At 39.5% G+C, this 25,294-nt stretch overlaps 2 protein-coding genes across 4 annotated transcripts; both read right to left on the reverse strand.

Annotated features, from left to right (window-relative positions):
• Positions 1–773: 773 nt before the first annotated feature.
• On the reverse strand, positions 774–13,355 carry tnnt2a (troponin T type 2a (cardiac)). 3 transcript variants are annotated; one of them, XM_037773600.1, is made up of 15 exons: positions 13,171–13,355; positions 12,988–13,057; positions 12,786–12,796; positions 11,823–11,837; positions 8,265–8,321; positions 5,914–5,943; positions 5,588–5,612; positions 3,148–3,211; positions 2,927–3,043; positions 2,749–2,826; positions 2,524–2,634; positions 1,896–2,005; positions 1,673–1,763; positions 1,540–1,580; positions 774–1,051 (listed from the first exon to the last, which is right to left on the reverse strand). In XM_037773600.1, the coding sequence occupies exons 2-15, from the start codon at positions 13,023–13,025 to the stop codon at positions 1,018–1,020; spliced, it is 822 nt and encodes a 273-aa protein (XP_037629528.1). In that variant the 5' UTR covers positions 13,026–13,057; positions 13,171–13,355; the 3' UTR covers positions 774–1,017. The 3 variants fall into 3 exon arrangements, with proteins under 3 accessions (XP_037629528.1, XP_037629527.1, XP_037629529.1); XM_037773599.1 differs by having other exon boundaries at positions 11,823–11,840; positions 13,171–13,354; XM_037773601.1 differs by lacking the exon at positions 11,823–11,837.
• Positions 13,356–13,641: 286 nt separating this feature from the next.
• Positions 13,642–23,011, reverse strand: lad1 (ladinin). Its single transcript, XM_037773579.1, has 14 exons — positions 22,869–23,011; positions 21,948–22,136; positions 21,187–21,478; positions 19,085–19,158; positions 18,299–18,470; positions 17,341–17,433; positions 16,990–17,033; positions 16,856–16,898; positions 16,624–16,661; positions 16,437–16,503; positions 16,193–16,327; positions 15,986–16,075; positions 14,320–14,448; positions 13,642–14,189 (listed from the first exon to the last, which is right to left on the reverse strand). Exons 1-13 carry the CDS (start codon positions 22,904–22,906, stop codon positions 14,356–14,358), a joined length of 1,368 nt encoding a protein of 455 aa, XP_037629507.1. The 5' UTR covers positions 22,907–23,011; the 3' UTR covers positions 13,642–14,189; positions 14,320–14,355.
• Between the last annotated feature and the right edge of the window lie 2,283 nt (positions 23,012–25,294).

Raw genomic sequence — 25,294 nt, forward strand, 5'->3', positions numbered from 1 at the left:
GATAGAATAAATCACTGTCAACTGTTGTGCCTGTGCCCTTTAACTTTGCTGTCGTGAAAGAAAACCGCAGAGGCAGTTTGCTGGCTCACTTATCACCGTCTCCACGGTCCGCTGCAGAATCATAAACCACAATGCAAGATCAAAGAAATCCTCAGTGCCTTGTTCTTTTTTCAAAGAGGTAGCTAATATTCTGTGTATAGTTTGATATATATTATTGTAGGATATATTAGATTAGCAACTTGTGAGTGAACCTGAGTTGTGGAAAATGAGCATCATAACTCCACACGTAGACCACAGCAAGTAGGTTGTTAACCGAGATGTGTTTATTAATATCTGACCACAAATACATAAATCATACTACCTATGAATGGTACGCTGGTTTCATAACAAGTAACGTTTCCTGCATATTTGGTGCCACACCAGTGACTAAGCTGGTATTTTGGCAACTCGGTGTCTGATCAAAACCAAGATTTTTTTTTATTCACTTTGAAGAGAAGTTGGAAAGCAGTTGAAGGATTTTCCCACCTGTATTACAGTTAATGGAAATGATTCATTCTCTTTCAGCTTTGTGTGTGTGTGTGTGTGTGTGTGTGTGTATTTATATGTGTGTTGGGTGGAGGTCTGGGCGTTAGCCCGAGGAGCATCATGTCTTAGTCATGTCAGAGCCTGTCTCTGAGTAGGAAGATGTGTCTTCCCGTCTTTGCTTCAGGCTCTCTGCATTCATGTCATTCTCACTCATACACCAACGTTCAATAGTCTGAAAGAGCAAGAAGTTTAATTGATTGAACTAAGATTGTTTTATTTATACCCTTCAAAACAGAGAATCAAATTTAATGGATGGCAATAAAACAACAGAGTGACATGGCGCTGGATAACTGGATATAATTGGTACTGTAGGTGATGGCACTGGGGAAACAGGTGGGACTGGGGTGTGGTAGATAAGCTATAGGGCTTGGTTTGAGGTGGTGGCTGCAAGACGGAGCCGATGGTTACGCTGCTCACTTGGCATGTCTGCGATTATTTCCTCAGGCCTCTTTTGCTCCTCTTGGATCTGTTGAAAACAAGGAAGGGTCATATGAAGCAAAAGACGACATGTCTGTCTGTTTGTCCACAAAAAGCATTGAGAATGAACATTTCCAGGAGCTAACATTGTGAGGTTGCAGACTCTACCATCTGTTCCAAAAATAACAAGACAATCAGCACACTGTGTGACTTTCAGGTGCTCCTTCAGTGCATGTGACAGGTGTGACAGCTGACCTGCCTGCCACACCCAGCCATACAGCCAGCTCACCCAGTTTGAGTGAGTAACAGAGCCTCAGGGGGCTCTGGAGCTTGTGAAGGCGAAAATGAGAGCTGGGCTGTGCATGCTGTGATAAGTGGGTCAAATTATAGCTTAAATTTGACAACTTAACTGCACTTTGAAAGAAGTTCTTCAGGTTTTGGAACCATGTCTGTGAGCAGACGTCCGTGAGCGTGGTGTTGTATCTGTGAAAAGTGTGTGTGGCATTAGAGAGAGAGAAAAATGAGATTCATTCTTACGTTTTCTGATGGTCACTGACGCGGTTCCTCAGCACATTAATCTGGAACAAAGAAAATGTGCAAATGTGACTCGAATGAGGTCTATTATATCCTGTGCCTACCTCAACAATATGTAGCATACTGTAGCACACACCTCATATTTCTGTGTGGTCAGCTGGTACTGCAGTTCAAACTTCTCTGCCTCCAGCTCTTGCATCCAGTCCCACAGCTCTTTAGCTTTATCCCTGTGAGGCACAGATACAGAAAAATGGGACAATAAGGTTGTTGTATTTTCATTGTTTCACGTGTATCCGAAATAATGTCCCTCCTTTTTTATTTTTCTTGCAGTAAAAATGACACAATATGTCTCCACCTACTTGAGTCTGTCCTGGCTCATGTTCTCGACATCCAGATATTTGCGTCTGTCGTTCAGGATCTTCTTCTTCTTCTCTCTCTCAGTCTGCCTCTTACCACTCCGTTTTTCCGTCTGTGGGGAAGGTGAAATATAAAATGTGGCTCGACATCCTTATCATCTTAAAGGTCTTATTGATAACATTTTTATGTAGACAAAAATTTAAAAAAAATAGTTATTCAGCCACTGAGCTTTTAGAAAGGTGCTGAATAAAAGTATGGCTTTTCCTAAAAAAAAATTATGACTGTGAATTAATCATTTAAAAAAATTTGGCGGGTCCAAAATGAATGTTTTGTTTATCTCTGTGGAAGATATCTGACGTTTGATTCCCACTTCTAACAAGGCTTGTGAGCTAATAGTAAAACAACGTTGGTATCACATGATGTCTCTGTGTCGTCAGCGATCAAGTTGCCAGTTAATGTGCAAAAAACTGTCGTGAGTTTGACGTTAAGTGCCTGGCAACCACTTGTTGTGAAGTGAATGAAATGGAACGGGGGAGGGAGAATGCGACATCTAGTGGCTGAATGTTAACAATGTTATCAATAGCACCTTTAACGACTTCAACCTCCCACTATGAACCGCCACCTGCTCACCAACTTCTGCATGTATCCTCCGAAGTGGAGGCTGGTGAGGGTTTTCTTCTTCTTGGCGTCGTCGTCTGCTCTCTTCTTGGCCTCCTCCTCCTCCTTACGAGTTCTCTCATCCTACAGAAACATGGATCCAGAGAGAAAGAAGGCCAGGGGTGAAATGTGAGGAGGTGGCTCATTCAGTATGCAGGAAGTATAGATTACATTACGGCAGCTTGAACACGACTATACCTCAAGACGCTTCTGTCGCTCTTTCTCTCTCTCACTGCGGATTCTGTGCTGCTCTGCTCGCTCAGAACGGCGCTTCTCCTGCACGAAAGGTCATCATCTTAGCAGATCTTAAAGCAGATCTTTAACCTTATGTGTCTGTGTGAATGTTTAATGATTTGCTATAGTGCAAGGCTCTCACAATCCTGTCTTTGAGATTAATGATATCATCTTCTTCCTTCTTTCTGCTCTCAAAGTGAACCTCGATCAAAGTCTGAAGCTCCATCAGGTCCTTCTCCATCCTTTTACGATGGATATCCTGCAGGAACAGGGCTTCAGTGCTTCTTGGACTTTATGTTTCATTGTTTTTACACAATCAGGTAGAAACCTATGCACAGTGTGTAGTGCAAGTCTGTCACTCACATCAAAATCCACCTTCTCTCCATCTGGGATCTTAGGAGGGATTAGGTTTGGCATCATAAATGGCCTGGAGATTAAAAAAAGAAAAAAAGAACTGAGAGGACAACACAGACAGTTATAGGGTGAAGTAAGGACGAAATGTGGAGAAAAATAAAAACATAAACATATCATTTAGTCACTGTGGATGTCAAGTGAGGATACAATTAAATCAGCAAGTTCAACATGCCAATCAAATTTACTTTATGCATGTCTGTGCATGTCACGAATGCTTCAATATTTTGTTGTACTATTTGCATTGGAATATACTTCCTTTTTTTTTTATTCCACAGTGTTAGGCCAAGGTCATAAACTTTAAATGTAGACGGAGACATTTTGCAAATCAGAAGTCTTACATTTTATATTTCAAGTTAATTAAGTAATTCATATTCTGCTGCATTCTTCACTGTATTTAATGGCATTTCTAAAACACTGATGATTAGTAGGCTCAGCTAGCATATTGATCATACACACTAATATGTAAGGTTGGGGATGGGCTTTAGAGCAAGGGTGAGGTTAAACTGATTAAAAACAGGAGATATATTCACATTTTTAATTGTAAAATTCTCTTAAAGATTTTTCAACTGGTAGTACTTGTTTATTTTAATTTTAATTTTCTCTTACTGTGTTTATTGTGACTGTTTTCCACCAAAATACCAAGGCAAATTCCTTGTAGTGTATAAATCTACAAGGAATAATAATATAATAATCAGCAATAAACCTGATTCTGATTAAGTGTGAGGTTAGATTTAGATTGAGGTTATTTTTAAATCGATGGGACATTCTGAGGCTCAATAATGTAAAAAATATATATATATATATTTATAGTGCAACGTTAAAAAAGTTTTTTTTTTAAATGTATTTGATCTCTTTTATCCCTATTATTCTTTGTCTTGCATCTATTTGGTAGGCCTAAATATTCATGCTCTAAGTTTTGGAACTACCACAATGTTTCCCATAATGCTTTGGGGGATGTAAACAGGAAGAATGCTATGGATTGGAAGTTGTGGGGTAACTTTAGCTACAACTTTTGAGCTCTGTTTTTCAGCCTTCATTTATTTACATTTTGGCAAATTAGCACCATTAAAAGTGTGACACATTAGCAGTTCTTGTTTGCAGTGTACCCATGGATGTGCAGACAACTATCACTGGATTACTTTGATGCTGAAGAAACGTTGTTTTTGGATTAGGCAAATGAGGAGCCTCTTTTTTCTGCGATTTCTAAGCATCTTTATGGATGGGTGGACATTGGACATACTGATATCATCAGGACATGTAAGTCTCACTGAATCTAAAAAATACGTGTTTCATGTTTGTGTGTTCATATTTCACTGAGATATGACAAAAAGGAGTATTTTTGGTTTGATTTTTGGTACAAATTGTGTCGATCAAAAGTTGTTTAAAGTACCTTAAAGGTCCCATATCATGCTCATTTTCAGGTTCATGCTTGTATTTTGTGTTTCTACTAGAACATGTTTACATAATGTAATGTTAAAAAGAAAACTGTATTTTCCTCATACTGTCAGCCTGAACATGCCTGTATTTACCCTCTGTCCTAAATGCTCCGTTTTAGCGCCTTTCGACGGAATTGCGACGAAATTGCAACAGAATTGAGTTGCGAGGCAACAGTTTGGGTCCATGTGTACTTCCTGTCAGCTGATGACATTCACATACACTGCAACCAGGAAATAAACTGGGACACATTTTGAATGTTTACGTTTAATTCTGTGTAAAGGGTCTAAATATTGTATATTTGTGACATCACAAATGGACAGAAGTCCTGACAGCTTGTTTCAAATGCAGAGTTTCTGAATACGGGCTGTGTGTATTTCCCTGTGGATTGAGTGTTTTGATACTTTCACAGTATTTATATAGGACTTAAGCCTGCTTTATACTATAAAAACATGAAAATCACTTTTTTATGATATGGGACCTTTAATAACTATTGTGAGGCTGTGACACATGTTGTACCTCGTTTGTTTAATCCACACAAAAGGCAATATGTAAAAACAAAAATGTATTTCTTGTCCAAAGGCAGTATATTTGTACAGATTAAACAAACAATATGTAAAATGTTGATTGGTGAGGGTTTAGGGGACCTTATAGAAGGATTTTGTTACCTTTGGAGAGAGCCAGGCAATAGCTGTTTCCCCCTGCTTCCATTCTTTGTGCTAAACTAAGCTCACCGGCTGCTGGCAGTATGATAAATGACCATACAGATATGAGAGTGGTATCCATCTTCTCATCTAATTCTTTGCAAGAAAGCTAATAAGTGTATTTCCCACAATGTCAAGCTATAACTTTAATCCAAAAGCTTTGCTTATAGGAAGTAGAATTAGCCCAACAATAAGTATTTGGTTTCCATAACAGTGTTGTGTGTTTGTGTACATCAGTGAGTGTTACTCACTTGAATTTGGGTTTGGCCTCCTCCTCTGTTTAGAAAAAAAATAAGAAATGAAAGAGAACACACCAAATGAGCTAGTCCAGACCACACAATCTCCCACCAAGAGAACACCAAAACATTACATAAGCCTACCAGGAAACTCCAGCAAATTATAACAAAGGAGCCTGTGTATGTGCTTGCACCAGCATGAGAAACTTGGCTAAGCAGAGAGTTCATCTGAGGCTAACTCGGGTATGATTCAGGTTAAGAAGGACGTCCAAGAAAAACAGATCACAATTAGAAAGGCGTGCCAACATTAATTTTGATGTAATTTAGATAAACGGTGTTACCTTCTCCCTCCTCCGCCTCCTCTTCTCCATCTGAAACCAAAATAAGATAGTTGAGAGGCTTGTGTGAGTTTGTGAGTCTGCGTGTCAAATGAGTGGGGGACTGCAAATAGTTGAGTTTTAGGAGTGCTGACAGACACAATTATATGGTGGAGAACATGAAAAGAAGAGAAAAACTAGTTCAAAAAAAAGTAGGCCACTGAGAAAGTCGAGTACTGTTTGTTTATCTGTGATGGTGGGATGTGGGTGCTTCAGAAGTAAAGTGTTTCATGAGTCACACATCATAAATAACATTCTGTCAGAGAGGATATCGAGATAATAGTGAGGTCAAAGAAGGTATGGCATCTGTAACCTCTCAAAGACACTCAACCAAAGATTTGAAGCAACGGCCACAAATTTAGCAGGGTGAAAGGATAGTTTTGCAGGTATTTGGTCATAAACCAAAGTATTGCGAAAAAATTGAAATGTTGAACTGTGGTGGCGCTGAATATAAAGTCAGGGGATCACTAAATTCATTAGGATGAACCGTTTGGGAACCATGAGGGTCTGTTCAAAAATTTGTGCCGGTCTTGCCAGTAGATGTTGAGATATTTCACTGGATGAGTGAAAAGCATAGACTGTACAGTATATAAGAAGTGGACGTAGTCACAGAGACAGCGCCAAGCCTTCAGGAAGAGCACCGGGCTTTGAAGCAAATTTTACATAGTGGCAAAACGGTGGAATTACAACTACCGTGTCCGTCACGTGATGCCATTGGGCCCAATAAGAAATTTTTCCATAGACCTACAATGGGAAACTTTTTTTTTTTTTTGGTAAATCAACTTCCTAGTACGAACACTTATTTAAATCATTAGGTCTCAAAAGTTGTAAAATGCACTAATATCTGAATCCAAAGTTATTATTCCCTTCCTCCGTTCATGTGAATGAGCCCCAGACCGAGGCTGGACCGAGGGCTCGGGGGCGGGGTTAAGGGAAATGGTGTGCCTGCTCTATGGGCCCAATGGATGCAGAAGATCGCTGTATGATCTGGGTAATTTTATACTTGGAAGTTGAGCTTTTTTTTGCCTCATGCTGTTTTGAACCTCGAGGGAGTTTTTTTTGCAACGAGAAGTGACACGAGAGGGTGGAGCTAAGTACAACGAACGCTGAATAAGACATTTTTAGGCGAACAAAAGGTTGTAATTAAATTTAATGAACTGGAAACACACTGTGAAACGGTTAAAGTTGTAAGACGAAAACGCAGACAGCTCCCAGACCATTCAACGCCGTGGTAGCGACCTGTCAATCACAAGGTATCCACACCCTAAAGCATACCCTGCTTTATGGTCTATTGACTCTAAATGGGACCATAATTTACTAAATGAACATCATGCTGTATTGAAGAAGACTTGAAACTAATGATTGAGACCATAAAAACTCATGTTTACAATGTTTACTGAGGTAATAAATCAAGTGAGAAGTAGGGCCATTTTCTCATAGACTTCTATACAATCAGACTTCTTTTGCAACCAGAGGAGTCGCCCCCTGCTGGCTATTAGAAAGAATGCAAGTTTAAGGCACTTCTGCATTGGCATTTTCAGACCCCGGAGGTTGACCACTGGTGTAAACTTTGACCTTCTGGTGGGGCTAGTAGGATTCATCGTCTGGGCACCATAAGACATACAGTATTTCAGTCTGGACTAAAGTAATGGACTGACAACGCCATCCCTAGCATGGCTGATAAAATCTCCTCTGATGATAAACTGATCAGGCAGGAGAAATGCTGCGTACACAAACTATTTTGGCTTGTCGAAAAGTCCCTTTCTCCTGCCCTGTGTGTCACACATCAGGTGACAGCCCACAGGTGCCTCATAGGGCGTTTGCTGATTTGAAAGCATAGATGGGACAGAAAGATGACTTTGAATCTGACTAACGTCCCTCCCGTTTCGTATGTCTGTCAACAAGAGAGAATAACGCCTGAACATTGCTGATTTAAGTATAACAGACAATACCTAATTCTGACTAATAAAGAAGAGCTTTAGGGCTGGGAGGGCGGGGAGGCCTGAGGATTACTGTCACCCAGTGGCTATGTGTGGTGTGACTAAGTGAGAGAGAGAGAGGAGGAAACATGAAGAATTGACTTATTAAGTCGCTGCAGACTGTCACATACCAAAGTGAAGTGTGACCGAGATAGCAGATCACTCCAACGTCTGTTTGAGTTGTGGTTACGGACAGAACAAATGAATCATAACTGCTTTGTTGTCAACACTTAACCATCACTAGATGTTATCTTGTAGGGTAACCAATGACACTGAGGCAACACTAACGTCATTTCTGCACTCAAAACAACAGCGTTTTTCCCTCCAACCCCTCACCTTGTTCTTCGTTGGCCTCCTCCTCTGCAGCCGGTTCGTCCTCTCCCTGCACGGCCTCTGGCAGAGAAGAAAGTCGTACAGCAAATAGTACCATGTCAGTTAGAAATCTTGACACTCACAGGGTGTGATATTGACTAACTGCTTTATTGGAAACCATCCCTCTCCCTCGACAATGACCTGTCATTTTTCATAAGTTTGTGGTGAAAGGTGTTAAATGAGAGCACAGCTGTTAAACATAATTATATGGCTTTTTACTCTCTTTTCCCTCATTCCTGCTGTTGCAGGAGCTTGATCACATTCTTTGGAGTTGTGTCCACATTATGTTAGCTTGGTTGGATTGACCCCTACTGTGTTCCAGAGTAGAAAGCCTTGCAGAGAGATAACAAAAGATCAGGTCACAATGAGCTACCCACCTCTGGTATTTAGAGCAGACTGCACTCAAGAGCTGGTGAAGTGGTGTGTGTCGGTGTGTGTAGGTTTGTGCTTGTGTGTGTATTTTGGGTGAGATAGACGTGATGACAGAGTACCGTATTAACTCTGACATGAGATCAATCAAATCATGTGATATTAAGGAACGCATGTCAACCACAAAATTGCATCCACAAGTTCACGAGCAGTTTGCTAAGTATTTGGGAACTTAAGCAAAGAGAGAGAGCAAAGTGGCAAAGTCCCAAATGTCTGATTTCATCAGGTGACACTTGCGGAAATATCTCCATTACTGACAACAAAGAGAGACCGACTTTGTGGACTCAGACAATGTTTTGTTTGAGCTTTTGGCAGTTTACACTGCTAATCCGGAAAGGCTGGATCAGGGACAGTGATAAACTACGGAGGACAAATCATGACAGTGATTTATCATTCATAAATAGATACTGAAATACTGAAATAAATAAATAAATAAATATGCAATTAATAGATAAAATAATAGATGTATAAATAAATAATGCAACAAATACAGAAATATATAATTAAATAAATACATTTATAAATACATTCATTTTGGTAATTACTTGTGGCTTGAATGGCTTAAACTTTTTTAATTTATTTCTTAATATCTGTACATTTACATGTATTTTTTATTTTTATTTCTACATTTATTATTTCTGTTTGTGTATGTTAATGAGGTAGGTGGTGCTAACCTCACACTAAAGCAGGATTGGTCACAAGAGTGTGATCGATTGGGTCGCATAACTTCTGCGCGGGTTTGCCAAGCTGACCAGTCCTGCTTTAGAGTGAAGTTAGTACCACCTGCCTTGTTAAAGTACGGACGCAGAAATACATTAAGAAATGTAGGAATCCATATATTTCGTTATTTATGAATTACTTTGGTATTTCAGCATTTATTTATATTTTATTTATTGATGAATAAGTCATTTTTCATACTGTATACTACATGCCCGTCTCCTTGCTTGCCAAATGTTAAATTAATATTTTCAACTCAAGTATTATTTCTCAATAATACTTTTATAATAAAACATTTTATTTAATATTTCAAATTACATTTTGTGTCATAATGTTTAAGCCCAGATACTGTGCATGTACATCACACTACATGTATGTTTCTGATTGAGAGGTCAAGTTGTTACAGAGAAAAACTTGGTTCAGACACCGTGTCCACAAAAACAGCCGACATTTACCGACTATGGAGTATCTTTTTAAAAAAGAGGCTTCCAGCTCAAAGCACAAGCAATACCTTCCTCTGTCTGCTCCTCCTCCTCCTGCTCCTCCACCTCCACCTCCTCCTCCTCCTCCTCCTCTACCCCCTGCTCCCCTGCTGAGCAAAAGCACAGAGCTGTTTAGTGAAGCCAGTCAGCCAGCAAAGCAGCCAGCAACATGCAAACAGAAAGAAAGAAAGAAAGAAACTGTAGGGGTGTCACGATATACTGGTATTGACGATAACCGTGATATGTTAAAAAAAAAGTATTGATGTCATGTTAATAATACACATATGATAATATAAATAATCCAGCGCCTCTTAAATCATTTTATATATATACAGTTATGTTTCAGACTCTCTCTCCACCTCCTTACACTGTGTATTTGAGTGTAATTCATTTGCCAAAAAAGAGACAAAATTAATTTGACTGATAGCATTAATCATAGTGAAAATCTGATAACGTGACAGCCCTATAAAAAAGAAGGCGTTCAAAGCGTGAAGAAATCAAGCATGAATGAATCTGATGTAATCATTCATGAATGTCAGTCACAGCCGGTGGTGGAATGTAAATAAATGCTTTTACTCAAGTACTGTACTTAAGTACAAATTTTATATACTTTTACTTTTGAGTATTTTGTTTTCATGCCACGTTTTACTTTTACTTTACTTTTTACTCTATTTCAATTATGTGTTACTTTTGTTACTAGTTACTATTTTGATAATTAACTATTTTGTTTAAGTAATTTTTGATGCAACAATGCTTCCCAAATGTGAGGATCTGCTGCTTATTGTTCTTTATTTTAATGATTTTAATTCATTATTGATTATTTTAAATGTTTGGACTACCGGTTGCAGGAAACAAACATTTTGAAAGTGTCAATTTGGGCTCTGGGTAATTGCCATGACATTTCTCACTATTTTCAGATGTTTTACAAACCAAACAATCAATCGATTAATCAAGAAATAATCATCAGATTAATCCATAATAGAAATAATCAATAATTGCCAAGTAACCAACCAAGTAATATTAATCTAATGATATAATATACCATATACTGTAATAAAATACAACAGCCTTTTTACTTTTAATACTACTAAGTGCATTTTCCTGATTGTATTTACATACTTTTACTTGGACTCCTACCTGTAATGGAGTATTACAGTGTGTAGTACTACTTTTACTTAAAGGAACAGTGTGTAACATTTTGGGGGATCTATTAGCAGAAATAAAATATAATATTCATAACTATGTTTTCATTAGTGTACAATCACCCGAAATAATAATAGTTGTGTTTTCGTTAGCTTAGAAGGAGCCCTTCATATCTACATAGGGAGCTTGTCCTCTTCACAGAGTCCGCCATGTTGCACCGTCATGTTTCTACAGTAGCCCAGAATGGACAAACCAAACTCTGACTCTACAGAGAGCTTTTTGCATTTTTACATTAACTGAAGGCCACCGTAGTTCTCCGACACGCTTGTGAAACTGCGGTAACGTGAGCCGCAGAGTGCAAAACCGTGGTACCGCCAGTCGCCATCTCACCTCCATTGCTCCTAAAGTAGTGTTATTATGGTAAGGATGGTCTCTAAGCGAGGCGATCGGCGTTATCACTACGGCGGTTTTGCACTCTGCGGCTCATGTTACTGCAGTCTTGGAAAGAGAAGAGTGATTAGAGGGGTACTCAGTTGGTTGCAATCTGAAACCACACCACTAGATGCTGCCATCCTACACACTGTCTCTTCAAGCAAAGGTTCTGAATACTCCCTCCACTACGGCTCATAGCTGTGTTATTTTAACCAATCTGACTCTCAACGTTCATCACTCCACTTGTAAGTGTCCTACTGAAACAGAACCACAAATCATTCATCAGACACCCAAAGTTTCATTTATAAAAGTCCCATACCTTCAGTAGTCTCCTCTTCTGAATCACGCAGGCAGGAAAATACACAAGAGAGGGAATATACAAATGTAATCGCACAATGAGAAAGTACTGCATGTTATACACACTCACAACTACTTCAGCTGTAATGCTTTAACTGATTACAAACAAAATAAGGAACAGGAAGAGGAAATCGTTATCAAAAATCCCCGAACAAGTAACTTTTGCATCCTGTGGATTTGCCAAAAATCGACTTACTGCAATTTTTGGCTAAACAAGGAAGTCTTTTGGTTCAAAAACACTTTATGCTGCATTACGATAAGCCTCATACATTAGGAAAAAAAATGCCTGTTAAAAATATAGTACTGTATATTGCTCATTTTTATTACATATATATGTATATAGATATATATGTGTGTGTTTGGCCAAAATCGATCACAATATAGGTAATTTCTTATCTCAATTACGATATACCGTATATCACACTATAGCATGTTTTCTGGTAATTTAATAAATAAATAGTCTATATGAAATAACCACACGGTAAAGCCTATTTGTGTTTACTCCTGTGTGAATTCTCATCAAATGAAAAGTACTAAGTATTTTCTCATTTTAGGAACTTGAGTGCAAAGTGAAGGAACAGTTTTAAGTGAAATTATAGAGAGAGAAAAAATTAATAAATATAGGCCTAGGCTATATCGCATTTTTATATCATTTTGACAGTATATATCTTCATATTGCCCCAGCCCTACTGTACAACACGACCTACAGTTATGGAAGCTGAATGCTGATCAAAACAGGCTGAACATTTAAATTTGCTTCATAGATCAATTTGACATTTTCATTCACAGGAGGAAACACAACTATACTTCATGTAGTAGTGGTATCAGGTTACTATATTAACATGTGTCAAAATACTGCATGGCTTTAGTTTCAACAGCAGAGCACATCTTTCAGACTGTAGTGAGTTATGATGACAGTTCTTACCTGCAACCTCCCTGTGAATGACAGAAACATATGTACGTTATTATTCTGACAGAAAACGCAAATCATCCATCTTCATGTCTGTCATGTCTGTCAACAGTACAGTTGTGTAACAGGGTGGAAAACAAACAAACAAACAATATATTCAAGCAGAAACGTGTATGAGAGTTTTTGTGTGATGCATGAAAAAGAAAAAGAAGCTTACTCCTCACACTCCTCCACCACTTCCTCGTTGTCAGACATGACGGCGAGCGTTCAGGTGTGCAACGGTGGATCTGAACGTTAAACAGAACCTAGAAATCACATTCCTCTACAGCTTCATAACAACGTTTTACAGCATAAATACTGCGCTCTGTTTGCAGGTAATGTTATAATCAGTGAAACTTACCTTCTAAGAGCTGATGGAGGGACTCGATGTGTAGCAGAGGAGAGGTCGCTGCTTTCACTAAAAGGAACGTGAGGTGGGTCTCAGAGGGTGAAGGGACAGACTGTGTAGTGGGGAAGAGGCTTTAGGACCCCCTTGTTGTTGTTATTAATAACTTTTTCAGATAGCATGTACTCTCCATTATCACCATTACCAAAAAAGGCCGCCGTGTGCTTTGTGTGTGTGGTTCGCAGTGCCAGAAGGATCCAGATAAAGCCACAGTTGCTCACAGACAATGATTCACACACACACCACATACACATTTTCTAACCCTTGTATGGCAACCTGCCACTGACAAAACCCAGGCATCCAACTCTTATCTACATCCTCCCTCCGCTGCTGAGATAAGTGATGTCACAGAGTATATATATTTAAGACTCGAAAGTGTTTCTGTGTTGTGTAAGCGAGCAGTTAAAAAGACAATTACGACAGACATTTGTGGTAATAAAACCTTTTTATTTCTTAGACAGGCAGCGTCTTGCCCACAGAACAAAAAGAATATTTTGGCAGATTAAACAAAAACTTACAATTACAACTTCCCACGACTGTAATTCAGTAAAAACAGGCATCATTAGCCTCAAGACCTTCACCCTTTTTTAAAGTGCTTGAAAAATTACACAAAGATAAGGCACACAGCTGAAGAGCTTTAAAAACAAATATATATCACTATCCTCCCTGTTTTCTATCCCCTTTCTTCTCCTCTCATGTCTGTTTCAATATTGGAAATAAGACATATTAGTACTTCAAGAAGCAATGCAGAAGTGTATGATTAAAGCCTCCTAACTTTAAAAGCAGTATCCTCCTTTTCAGTCCTTTAAAGCTAAAATTCAAGATGCTTTTTTCTCTATTTGGCATATCTGTTCCTCCTGTGAGCTTTGGCAGAAAAAAAAAAAAAAAAAAAGAAGCTTGAAGAAAGAATCAGTCAGTCATGGCATCCATTAATCTTCCAGTTCACTTTGTCTCCTCTCACAGTCTGCTATATCCTACAAATAAAGGCACAGAAAGGCAAGACATGATAGTTGAAAAAGCACATTTTCATTTCATGTTTATATATATATATATATATATATATAGGTAGTTATGTTAAAGTGCAATATGAGACAGTCGTCTTACCTGTTGGACTTTATAAATGGACATCCTTCACTGGATTTAGATTTTTCCAAGGCTGGTTTTTGGGACACTGTCCTCCTCTCTGGTCTCAAACAGGCTCCTCTTACTGGTGATGTCCACATTCCTCATCTCCTACAAATAGAAAAATAAAAGATTATCAGACTTATTTCTATAAGGCAATCAGCCCTCAATGCAACAGACAGAAAGGAGAAACATATACTCTCCCTACATATATATACTGTACCTGTATATATACTAGGGGTGAGGGAAAAAATCGATACAGCATAGTTTTGCAATATTTTTCGTGGCAATATTGTATCAATAAGTGAAACAAGGTAAGACACGCACATTCATTGTCCGATAGGATGGGTGCTGGATCAAAGAAATGTAGCAGAATAGCACAGATAGATCTGCACACCAAGGTTGTTATCATGCCGTAATGTTTCGAGCACCAGGCGCTTCCTCAGACTTCTGATAAGTGCAGAGCGTCGCCATCTTAAATACCCAAGATAGCGACTCTCTGCACTGATCAGAAGTCTGAGGAAAGTCACTCCAAAGTTATGCAAAATTTTGGCGAGGAAAAACTGGCATGGTCTTTTTCAAAGGGGTCCCCTTGACCTCTGACCTCAAGATATATGAATGAAAACTGAGTTGAACAGTGTATCTTATGAGATAAAACAGATGTTGACAAACTGCATAATTTTCAGTTGAAAAAACGTAATAAATTTCAATATATCGCAATACTCAGCATAAACAATAAGATCGTATTGTGACTTACGTATCGTGATAAAATCGTATCGTGGGTTCTCTGGTGATTCCCACCCCTAATATATACTGATATGTGTCAGATACATATCTCTGTAAATCGTATTTTTCCACAGATATAACATAGATGGCAGTGTGCCCTTTAAACATTTACTGTTTACCTTACTGTTAAAACTAACAGCAACCCGGATATATCATCAAACCTTTTTTGAACTTGTGAATTAACTTTAGAACTAAACTTGTGTCAACCAGTTAATCCAGTTAAACTCTGAACTAATCGGCACAAGTCAAACATCCCCCACTGTTGAACAGAATAAATAAAGAACGAATGTTGCTTTCAGAATAAAGAATACTGATGTTTGCTATGCATTTAAATAATAAATATTTGTAGTTGCTCGAATTAGAGGAGAAAAAAACTATTTTTTAAAAAAACAATAAGGAACGATATCTGAATTAGTTTAGTCAAATCTTACTAATCAAAAGTAAGCAGCAGGAAGAAAAAAATCTAAACTCGCTCACTTGAGGCGCCTACAGTACAGCTGAAAGAGTGCTACTGCCCTCTAGCTGCCAGATGCTACACTCGTATACCTTCTTACATAACTAGAGCTGCAACGATCAATCGGTTTGAGTAATTTTTTAAGAAAAAACAGTCTAAATTCTCTGATTCCAGCTCCTTAAATGTGAATATTTTCTGGTTTCTTTACTCCTCTATGACAGTAGACTGAATATCTTTGAGTTGTGGACAAAACAAGACATTTGAAGAAGTCGTCATGGACTTTTTCTGACATTTTAAAGACCAAACAATTGATAAATAGTCTATTAAATCGAGAAAATAATCAATGAAAATAATCATCAGTCACTTGCAGCAGTTTTAGCAGACATGTAACAATGCAAATATCCTTACAGATGGACTGAGTGAAGACCCAGGGTCGTTGGTCTTCTTGACCCAGCGGTTGATCCGGTCTGACATTCCTGATGTGAAGCTCCTAAATTCCTGTGAATTTCCGACAGATGTGAAATTAATCAGAACCCCTACATGCTAATCCTGTCAGTACATGCATTTATTGCACACATATGGAACTGATAAGAGATTATGGAGTGATGAACGTACCTGTCTGGAAACTCCCGGGCTGGTGGGGCTCGCTGCCTGCTTCTCCTTCTCAAAGAGGCCTCTCTTCCTGGACACCTCGTCCAGCAGGAACAGAGTCCTCTGGGTCACGTCTGGGGATCGCATTATTTCTGACTTCTACACACATATAGGAAGAGTCGAGACAAAGCATCAGTATTGATTATAGAGAAAGAAAATGATTGTTGCTTGTACATTTACTTGAGTTGAGAGAGAGAGAGAGTCTGACCTGTGCTGCCTGAGCCAGTCTCTCCATCTTCTCCTGGATGGACCTGGATGAAATCCTCTGCCTAGAGCTGGACAAAACACAATGCACATAAGCACGGGTCCAGCTGTTTACACTTACTTTGACTAAAATAACAATAATTCAAGCTTTTAGAAAAGGTATAAAAAAATATTTGGCTGTACAAACTCACTTTCTCTGGAAAGATGATGCTCTGTCTTCATCTTCATCCTGGATAATTAACATTACACACACTGTAAATCTAACTTTAACACAAATATACATTTTAGTTTCAGTGATATTTTGAGTCAACATCTGTGATCTCTTTACTCAGCCGATATTGAAAGAATACCTTACTGTCCAAGGTACAAAGTGATGACTGTAAATCTTACTAAGACATTGGATAAGATAACCAAGAATCTTACTGTGTTGGATTCAAACATCTTGTGGGCCACCCTCACACTCGCACTACGACAGAATAAAGCAGTCAGCCATCAAACTCGAGGTAGATCGATGCAAAGAGACTCAAAATAAAGACAAGGATTCCTTCCTTCTTTACCTCCTCTGCAGCGGCGCTCTCTCCTCTTCTTTCTTCCTCATCATCTGTGGAAAATCAAAGCGTGTGTGAAGGTTAGCAAACCTCACAGTCGTCCAAATATCAGCAGCTAATGACCAGCAGCACAGTCATCCCGTCTCTTGTGATGAGTTAACAAAGCAACCAGTCAGCAGTAAAAACTGGTAAATATTGCTTGAGCCCGAAGCTTTGAGTGGCACAAGCAAATTAACCTGAACTGATAGTCGAACAGCTGATGTGAGATTAAATTTTAATAGTCAAATATGCAAAAGTCAATGTTGGCATTTAGCAGGGAGAATGCATGCATGCATGTGTGTGTTGTGTGTGTGTGTTTACCCTGAAAGATATAGTCCTGGAGCTCTGTCTGACGAACGCAGGTTTGGTCGTCTGTTCAAAGTTGCCGTTGGAGGAAGAGTCATTCACACTGGTCTGAGTTAAAGTAGAATACAGTTTACTGCTACATAGGATCAGATTGAACTATTCCCATTCAGATGAAGATGCTTGTCAGTGAGCATCTCTTCTATTCTTTACTTTGTGCAAGCTGCAGCTACAACTATGAGGCCATAGTTTGTTCTTATTGGCATTTTTACTCTTAACACTAGAGGGTACTGTTGCTTTATTGGATTGATGAGCAGTGGTGTCAGCATTTTGCTCCATGAGACAAGCAAAAACATGAAGTAGGGCTGCACAATTAATCGATTATTGTCACGATTTTGGCTTCCCACAATGAAATGAACATGATCGCCTGAGATATTGACGTTTAAAATGCGTGTTCTGCACGTAGAAAACTCTGCTGCATATCAAATCAGGCGCTACCTAAACTAACAGTGAGCCACCAGCCGGTGATCCAGATGTTTTGGCTTCACTTTTGGGTATAGATATTATCTATACAACCAATATGTCAAATTAAATTGAGATCATGAAATTGTTTACCTATCCTCTTAATGTTGCTAATTTTTGTAAGTATGTAAGGTGAACATTCCTGTATTTTTTCATATTGCAATACATAAAGCAGAAAAAATATATTGCAATGTCAGTTTCTTCCAACACCGTGCAGCCCTACTTTGTACATTAAGCAGGAATGTAGCACAGCTTAGACGCGAAAGCAGTGCTCTGTTTATTTTAATGTGAAAATGTAATGTTGTCACTAAAATCGATGAATAATCGTGATCTCAATATTGATCAAAATAATCGCGATTATCATTTTGGCCATAGTCGTGCAGCCCTAACATGAAGCACAGACAGTAATGTGGTATGTCATCTGACAGTGTGAGTGTGTGTGTGTGTGTGTTACCTCCTGTGTGTGTCCGTTTTGAACAGGGCTCTGAGCTCCCCAAGGAGATGGGCTCTGGCAAGGCGACGGCCAGTGTTCTCGAGGCGAGAATTGGGCCGTCGGGGAGCGAGGGCTCATGGGACTCGTGCATCCGCTGGCGGAGGGACTTTTGTCGAGTGAGATGGAGACAGAGCTGCAACACCAGAAAACACCAGTGAACTGAAAGGTCAGTGGAAGATGTGCATGAGAAAGCAACCAGTGATCCAACTCATAGTAAAGCTCAAGAGTATTAAAGTATTTACTGCACCCTCTCCACCAGTCTCCTTTTGAAATATTGTTTTCTACAATCTGTGGGACAATAAAGGCTGGTATAATGCTCCAAACCAATAAAATGATGCTATCGGGAACTTGTTTGTATCCAAACAGAAAAAAACACAAGTGCCAGACTGCCTCAATGTTTTGTTATCCAACCTTCATAGCTTAATCTAGATTAGACAGAAATCTATCCATGTGAGATTACATTAATGTGTCTCTTGAAGACTGGCTTGTAAAGCACATATGGATGTCTTCATATGGCTGATTATTTTAACAACAAACTAAGCCATTATAATCAATTTCACCTGGGGAATATCTTGCTTTTGCTTGCTATTTCACTGCTTCTTTTTCCCTGCTGCGTGTTAATTTCCGTGTGTGGAATCGATAACCTTTATCTTATCTTTAATGTGTGTTTGATCCGTATTTGATCCTTCCCGATGACTAACCTACAAAAAAAAAAAAAACAACAGACAGAAAATTGTGTTCATTAACCTGACAAACTTGCGGGCCGGGTTGGACGATGGCTTTGGATCGGGATCTCTGCTCGACGATTCTCCATTTTCGTGCTGACAAAGAAACAAAACAGGAGAGACAATCAACGTGAGCGCCTCGCATTACATAACACCGCACGGTTATGGCCTAATTTGCAGATACACTGAATAAGAGCCGCCTGCCGGTGTCATAAAAGATAAAGTTCATATTATGACCTTAAGCACGCCATATCAAAAGTTTTATAAATGATTTGCATGGTCATTTGATTCCCGGAAAGTCCAGTAATAAGACAGGAGATGATCCATACACTATTGAGTCATATATTCTGATGCTGGTATACTCAAAGAAAATATACCAAAGTTGTTTATATGTAGCAAATGCGTATGTGTGTGACCATCATACTCTCTCTCTCTCTCTCTTTGCTGGCTTTGTTCACCTAAATATTGTTCGTAATGCACTCTGAGTCTTTCCGTCTTTACAGAACATGTAACATTAGTATCGCCCCCTGAGGGGGAATAAAGTTGTTGTTGTTGTAGAATCTAGAAAATGATTAACGTGACTCTCTCTCTGTGTGGGGTAACAGTTAACTGTGAATAACCACAATGCAGGGTGGCACTATTGGTAGCACTGTGTTATGACTGAGTGAAGCATTTGTAGTTCGAAGGTTTGTCTACCTGTCTTGTCAAAGGATTTGTCTGTTAGTGCAGACAGTTTTTTCATTTTTCAGCCACGCTAGCAGTACGACAACATTGGTCGGTCAGTCCACCGCTTTGATCCAGACTGAATTATCTCAACAACTACAGAGTGGTGCAGGAATGAGTCCTAAAACCCAGAAATGAGTTAGCATTTTAGCACTTCCAGTTCCCTTGTCTGGAAGTCAGTGGGTTTTTTTAATAGTTTTTTTTAGTTAGAAGCCTGAAATAAGGTCTGTGGTTAACACAAGCTTAAGATATTTTAACGTTTTGTTCTACGATATAAAATATGTCAGTAAATATCCCACTTGTGAACTTTGAACCGTTTATATTTCTTATAAAAGGCGGTTGCTAACAAGTGGCTAAATGAAACTACAAAATAGCATCACGCCGACTCGTCCGCCTCTACAGTCTCATTGTGTATACTCACGCTCATGCGACCGTGGTGTAGTTCATTTATGGCCTAACGTTAGCTTTTTACTTCTTGTTATTGGATTCAAACTTCACAAATCATAAAAGTGTGCTTATTTTCTGCATTAATCCAAAACCCAATGGAAATCCCATTTGCTTTTTGTTGAGGGAACCAGGGCAGTTCTAACTTCCTGGTTGGCCTACAATAACACATCATCCCTGCAGCACTCCATTGGATGGACTCTTATGACATTTTGTACAGATATTCATGGTCCCCAGAGGATGAATTCTACTGACTTTGGTGATTCATTGACTTTTCCTTTAGCATCAATATCAGGTCACATTTGTTCACTCATCCCCTGAAATATCTCAACAATCTACTGACTAGATTAGCACACAATTTTGGTTTACACATTCATGGTTCCCAGACGATGTCTCCTAATCACTTTGGTGATCCAGTGATTTATCATCTAGCGCTATCATCAGGTCAAAATCTCACTTTGTTTCCCACTTCTGCAAAACTATGACACTTCCATCAGCCTCAGCTGTACTTTGTGTTTTGTAATAATTAGTAAATGTTAACTTGCTAACATGCTAAACTAAAGTGGTAAATAAGGCAAACATTACACCTGCTTAAAGGGATAGTTTGGGTGTTTTTTTAAGTGGGGTTGTATGAGGTAAAACCGATCACGGCAGCGGTAGACCAGCAACTCCCTTTTCTGTGAGGTAAAATTACTGGGTTTTTTTTTCAATGGAGTCTGGTTGCTTTGGCAAGAGGATAGATAACGGCTTCAATTCCCCGTCGGAAACATAGACTGTATAGTTGTCTCACTGCAAGGTAAACTGGCAAAAATATTCTAAATATAGCGTACACTTAAACTGATAATAGTTAATAATAGTTAATAATCTTTTTAGGTGAGTCGAGTTGTCATATAATAACTATGATAACAACATATTTATTTCACTCTGCTGAAAGACACCAAGCGACTACCGTCTTACTTGTCTGTTTGTGAAGTTAGTGCTGGTATTGCTGCTGCTGCTGATGGTGGGGCTGTAAGAGGCGTTTTTAAGGCTTGGTTGTGGTTTGGTTGTGGCTTCCACAGAGGGCAGCACACCGCCCTGCTCCTCATCCATGTCCCCCAGTATCTCCACCCTGGCTCCTCCACTGCAGGCCTCTGTTCCATCCTCCCCTGCTTCCTTCTGTTGCCTCAGCGTCTCCACGTGCCTCATCCTCCGCTTTTCATCACGGGCACGTAGCATCTCCACGAAGTCTAGCTGTATCTGGTCCACGCTGGAAAGAAACAGTAAACACACACACACACACGTGAATGGCCGTCATGTGTGATGGATTGTCTCTAGTGAGGGAAAGGATGTGTCAGTCCTGTGTCTGATCAGGTTTCTCTAATGAAAAGCTCTACAGTTCCTCTCTCTCTCTGTCTCTCTCTCTCTTTGAAGACTGCACCAGGAGCTCAGCTGATGGGGTTTTTGATAGCTTTTCATAGTTTCCACGCTATGGTATCTGGTTTCTGTTTGAAAAGTATACAGATGACACACTCCCATAGGGCAAACGTGTATGAATCCTCCCTCTCTGCCTCTGAAATCCATCCACTAAAAAGGCGAACCATTAAAGAATGAGAATGACTCGGAAAGACAGAAGAAGAGAGAGATGGTACTGTGTAAATACGCATAAGTAAGAAGCTATAAATCAAGCTTTGACAAGTACAAATGAAAAAAGCTCTGTACTAAATTGTGAGAATAACCTGCTGAGGCCCGGGGACATCTCACTTGTGGAGTCTGTCCCAAAGGCGGCGTCACCGGTGGGCGTGTCTCCTACGCTTGTTTGGCTGAAGTCAGCATCGGGGTCAGCAGTGCTGCTCGAGCTCTTCACCCTCCTCCTCTTCTCCCTTTCCACCTCCTCCTCGTCCTCCATCGTCCACTGGCGCGCCAGTCTGAGGATCAGAGTCATAAAGCACACAGGAGACGCACACAATAATCAGGAGAGCATGGACGTAAAACAGAAAATGAAACAGAATGGTGTCCAAAACCCAACATGAAAGTTCTCATGAAATCTACAGAAATGAATCCAATAAGCTGCTTGTTTTGGTTGTTGGAAAGGAGAGATAGCAGTTATAACGGTTAGACATAACCTGCTTTACTTGTTCATCAACTGATTATGAGTTACAGTTGGTTGCTTGTCTGAACAACCTTAAATAAACCCTTCAGAGTGGTATTATGCAGGATGTGTGTAGAAAGAACAGCTTTTATTAGTCTATTGGTGCAGCAAGTTACAGTGCAGCACATTTATTCAAGGATAAGACGGCAGAAATAAGCCATCTGTGAATTTATAGCATTTTATTCAAACATCACATCAAAGGTAGACGTGCCTGTGATAATAATAATGACTCCAAGAGGAGAGAGGAAATAGCTGTGTTTCATAAGACTACTGTGGACTCACTATCCTTCTGACTATACATATTATAAAGTCTCTAAATTAATATTATATGCTCATTTTTTGTTCTGCTTGGCTGCAAGAGTGACTTACTACTTTTATGCTATTTCAGTAACTAAAGTTAAACTCCCTAACATCTACTGTCAAAAAAGCAACAGCAGCAGCAGCTGGTGCTCTCAACCACAGGTGTCATATTCTCTTTTTAAAAAAAAAACTCCACATATGATCTTACCTGGACAAAGCCGACCAGTTCTCCCGACCTTTGAACATATTGGAAGCAAAAAATATCAAAGTTTCCCAGGTGCACTTCACTCACTGACAGGAAAGAGTCGACTGACTAGCTCTCTGTGGGGCGGCAGTCAAATTACAGTCAGAGCGGCACAAAGCAGTCCACCTTTACCCTGGTGCAGCTCACTGAGGCGTCACATGACCACACAGGTAAGCTGGCCTACCCACCAGAAAGAGAGAGAGATGAAAGCTATGACAGGCTCTCTATTGTTGCCATCACATGCTGCTGGTACAATACAATTAAAGCTATAGCATTAAAGCACAATGTGCAGTCATAATAATTTGCCAATAACCAAGTCAAATTGATGTAATAGGAAGTTGTAATAGTGTAAATCAGCAGTTACTCAGCAATTACTGAACAACCACTCATTAATTACTGAGTAAAATTAAAGCAGGGAAATGCTTTAATTATATAGGAAAAACAGTTGCAAAGCAATTAACCACAAAATATCAAACACAGGATATAAGCAACCAATAATAGAAATCAAATATAGATCAATATATAATATAAGATCAAATAAAATAGCAAAAAATCAGTGGAAATATGTTTTTTTTCATAGAAATGGTAACTTCTTTGGATGGCTTAATAGTGAAAGAAATGTATGCATGTAACTGTTTTATGTCAAACTGTGTTTTGATGCTTTGTTGCGCTGGGCAGTGAGTCTCTTTACTTTACAGTGTGAGTCAGACTGTTTGCTCTGCTGTGCGAGGCCACACCTGTCCTCAGAGCCCAGTGTGTCGGACTCTGACCCAGGATCAGTCCAACACACACCCTCCACCTCACCTGGCTTTATTACCAAACCCTCTACCTGTCTTTTTTTTGTGCAGAATGCAAAATAAACAGAATGAGCTACTGTCATAATTACAGATACTGTGTAGCTCTTTATGCTCATCCATCTCTTTCCTTTTGTGTGTTAGCATTAGGCTGCTTCCCTCATATTTGGAGAAGGCATGGCTTCTAGCTTGCACCATTAAGATGCTATCTGATGGAACTACAGTTTGCATGTCATTCCCTGGCGGCCAAAGAAGCAAAGCACGCATCAGTGCTGTCATTGTAAAACACTGAAGACTGAATTTTGTGTGTCTGTTTTTAGTGTTGCTGCAGTGTTCCTATGGAGGGAAAAGTTGATTCAGTGACACATATGACTACTGCAGGTTCTTTGCATTCATCCGGGATAAGGCGATAATGATTATAGCACCATCACGGAAGCACTTTGTCAGGGTGTGCTTTATGAGCATGCAAAACCGACATCGACTAAAGCTGTGGACAGCTGGCAGACGCATAAGCATATCAGCAGAAATGTGCTCTCTCGCAGAGGTGTGTTCATATTTGTCCATATGCTCCTTTTACATTCCTCTAATATAAAACAAACAGTCTACAGCCATGCTAGCGGCTCGCTGGGCTGTGCTTTGGCTCAGCCGTGCTTTGAGCTAAAAAAATCATGTCAGTAAAATGCTAATGATGACATTGCTATCATGCTGATGTTTAGTTCATATAATTCTTACCATGTTCACCATCTTAGTTTAGCATTTTCTAATTAGCACCAAACACAAACTACATCTGAGGCTGATGAGGATGTCATTAGTTTTGACCATAAACCAAAGTGTTGGACAAATTGCAATGTTGACCTTATGATGGTGCTATAGATGAAAAGTCGCCAAAGTGATTACAATTAATCCGGAGCATAGACTGTATATAAAGATGGACGACGTGTCTCCATTTCCTCCACTGTACAGAAATGAAGCCAAAATATCCCGGATACGGGAGCTTCCATCTGGAGATTTTGACGTCATTTGGAGCCAGAGTCTGCGCAGTAGTGATCGCGCGGTGGAGCCGTGGTATCGAGGTCACCTGCCCGAACCTATCACGAGCCGAGCACGGCTGCAGCTTGTCAGCGAGCGAGACTCACAGCGGTTGATCGTTATCGTTCGATCGCATTAAAACCAAACTTATCAGAAAAGGGAACACTTGAACATACATCAGTGTGATAAGAACTACCTAAAATGACAGAAACTATCTTTGGGAAAATTTGATTTGGCGTGTACTTTGACTTTTTAGTTTGGCCCATCTGCTAACATGTAGGGGGCGGGCTTTATGACATATACTGCAGCCAGCCACCAGGGGGCGATCGAGATGTTTTGGCTTCACTTTTGGGGAGCTGTCATGTCGTCCATCTGTATTCACAGTCTATGATCCTGAGTGGGATATTGATATCTTCGCTGTATCTCTAACATATGAAGCTTGCACTACTGCAAAGTGAAGACATCGATAAAGAGGAAACTATCACCTTCGAACGGTGAATATTCCCAGAACTTTTAGTTCATTGAGCAAACATTTACACATAAAAAAAAACACAAATAAAATGAAGA

Source organism: Sebastes umbrosus, chromosome 6, assembly GCF_015220745.1.
Source record: "Sebastes umbrosus isolate fSebUmb1 chromosome 6, fSebUmb1.pri, whole genome shotgun sequence".
In the NCBI taxonomy this organism is placed as follows: domain Eukaryota; kingdom Metazoa; phylum Chordata; class Actinopteri; order Perciformes; family Sebastidae; genus Sebastes; species Sebastes umbrosus.

Excerpts from the sequence above, each read along its gene's own strand:
- tnnt2a (XM_037773599.1), bottom strand. The coding sequence starts at position 13,025 with ATGTCTGACAACGAGGAAGTGGTGGAGGAGTGTGAGGA. Across the intron at positions 5,613-5,913 it reads GGAGGCGGAGGAGGGAGAAG|AGGAGGAGGCCAAACCCAAA; the intron begins GTAACACCGTTT and ends TTTTCTAAACAG. Across the intron at positions 1,764-1,895 it reads ATGAGCCAGGACAGACTCAA|GGATAAAGCTAAAGAGCTGT; the intron begins GTAGGTGGAGAC and ends TGTGCCTCACAG.
- lad1 (XM_037773579.1), bottom strand. The coding sequence starts at position 22,906 with ATGTTCAAAGGTCGGGAGAACTGGTCGGCTTTGTCCAG. Across the intron at positions 16,328-16,436 it reads GACTGGCTCAGGCAGCACAG|AAGTCAGAAATAATGCGATC; the intron begins GTCAGACTCTCT and ends ATATGTGTGTAG. Across the intron at positions 14,449-15,985 it reads GGTCTTCACTCAGTCCATCT|GAGATGAGGAATGTGGACAT; the intron begins GTAAGGATATTT and ends TTCTATTTGTAG.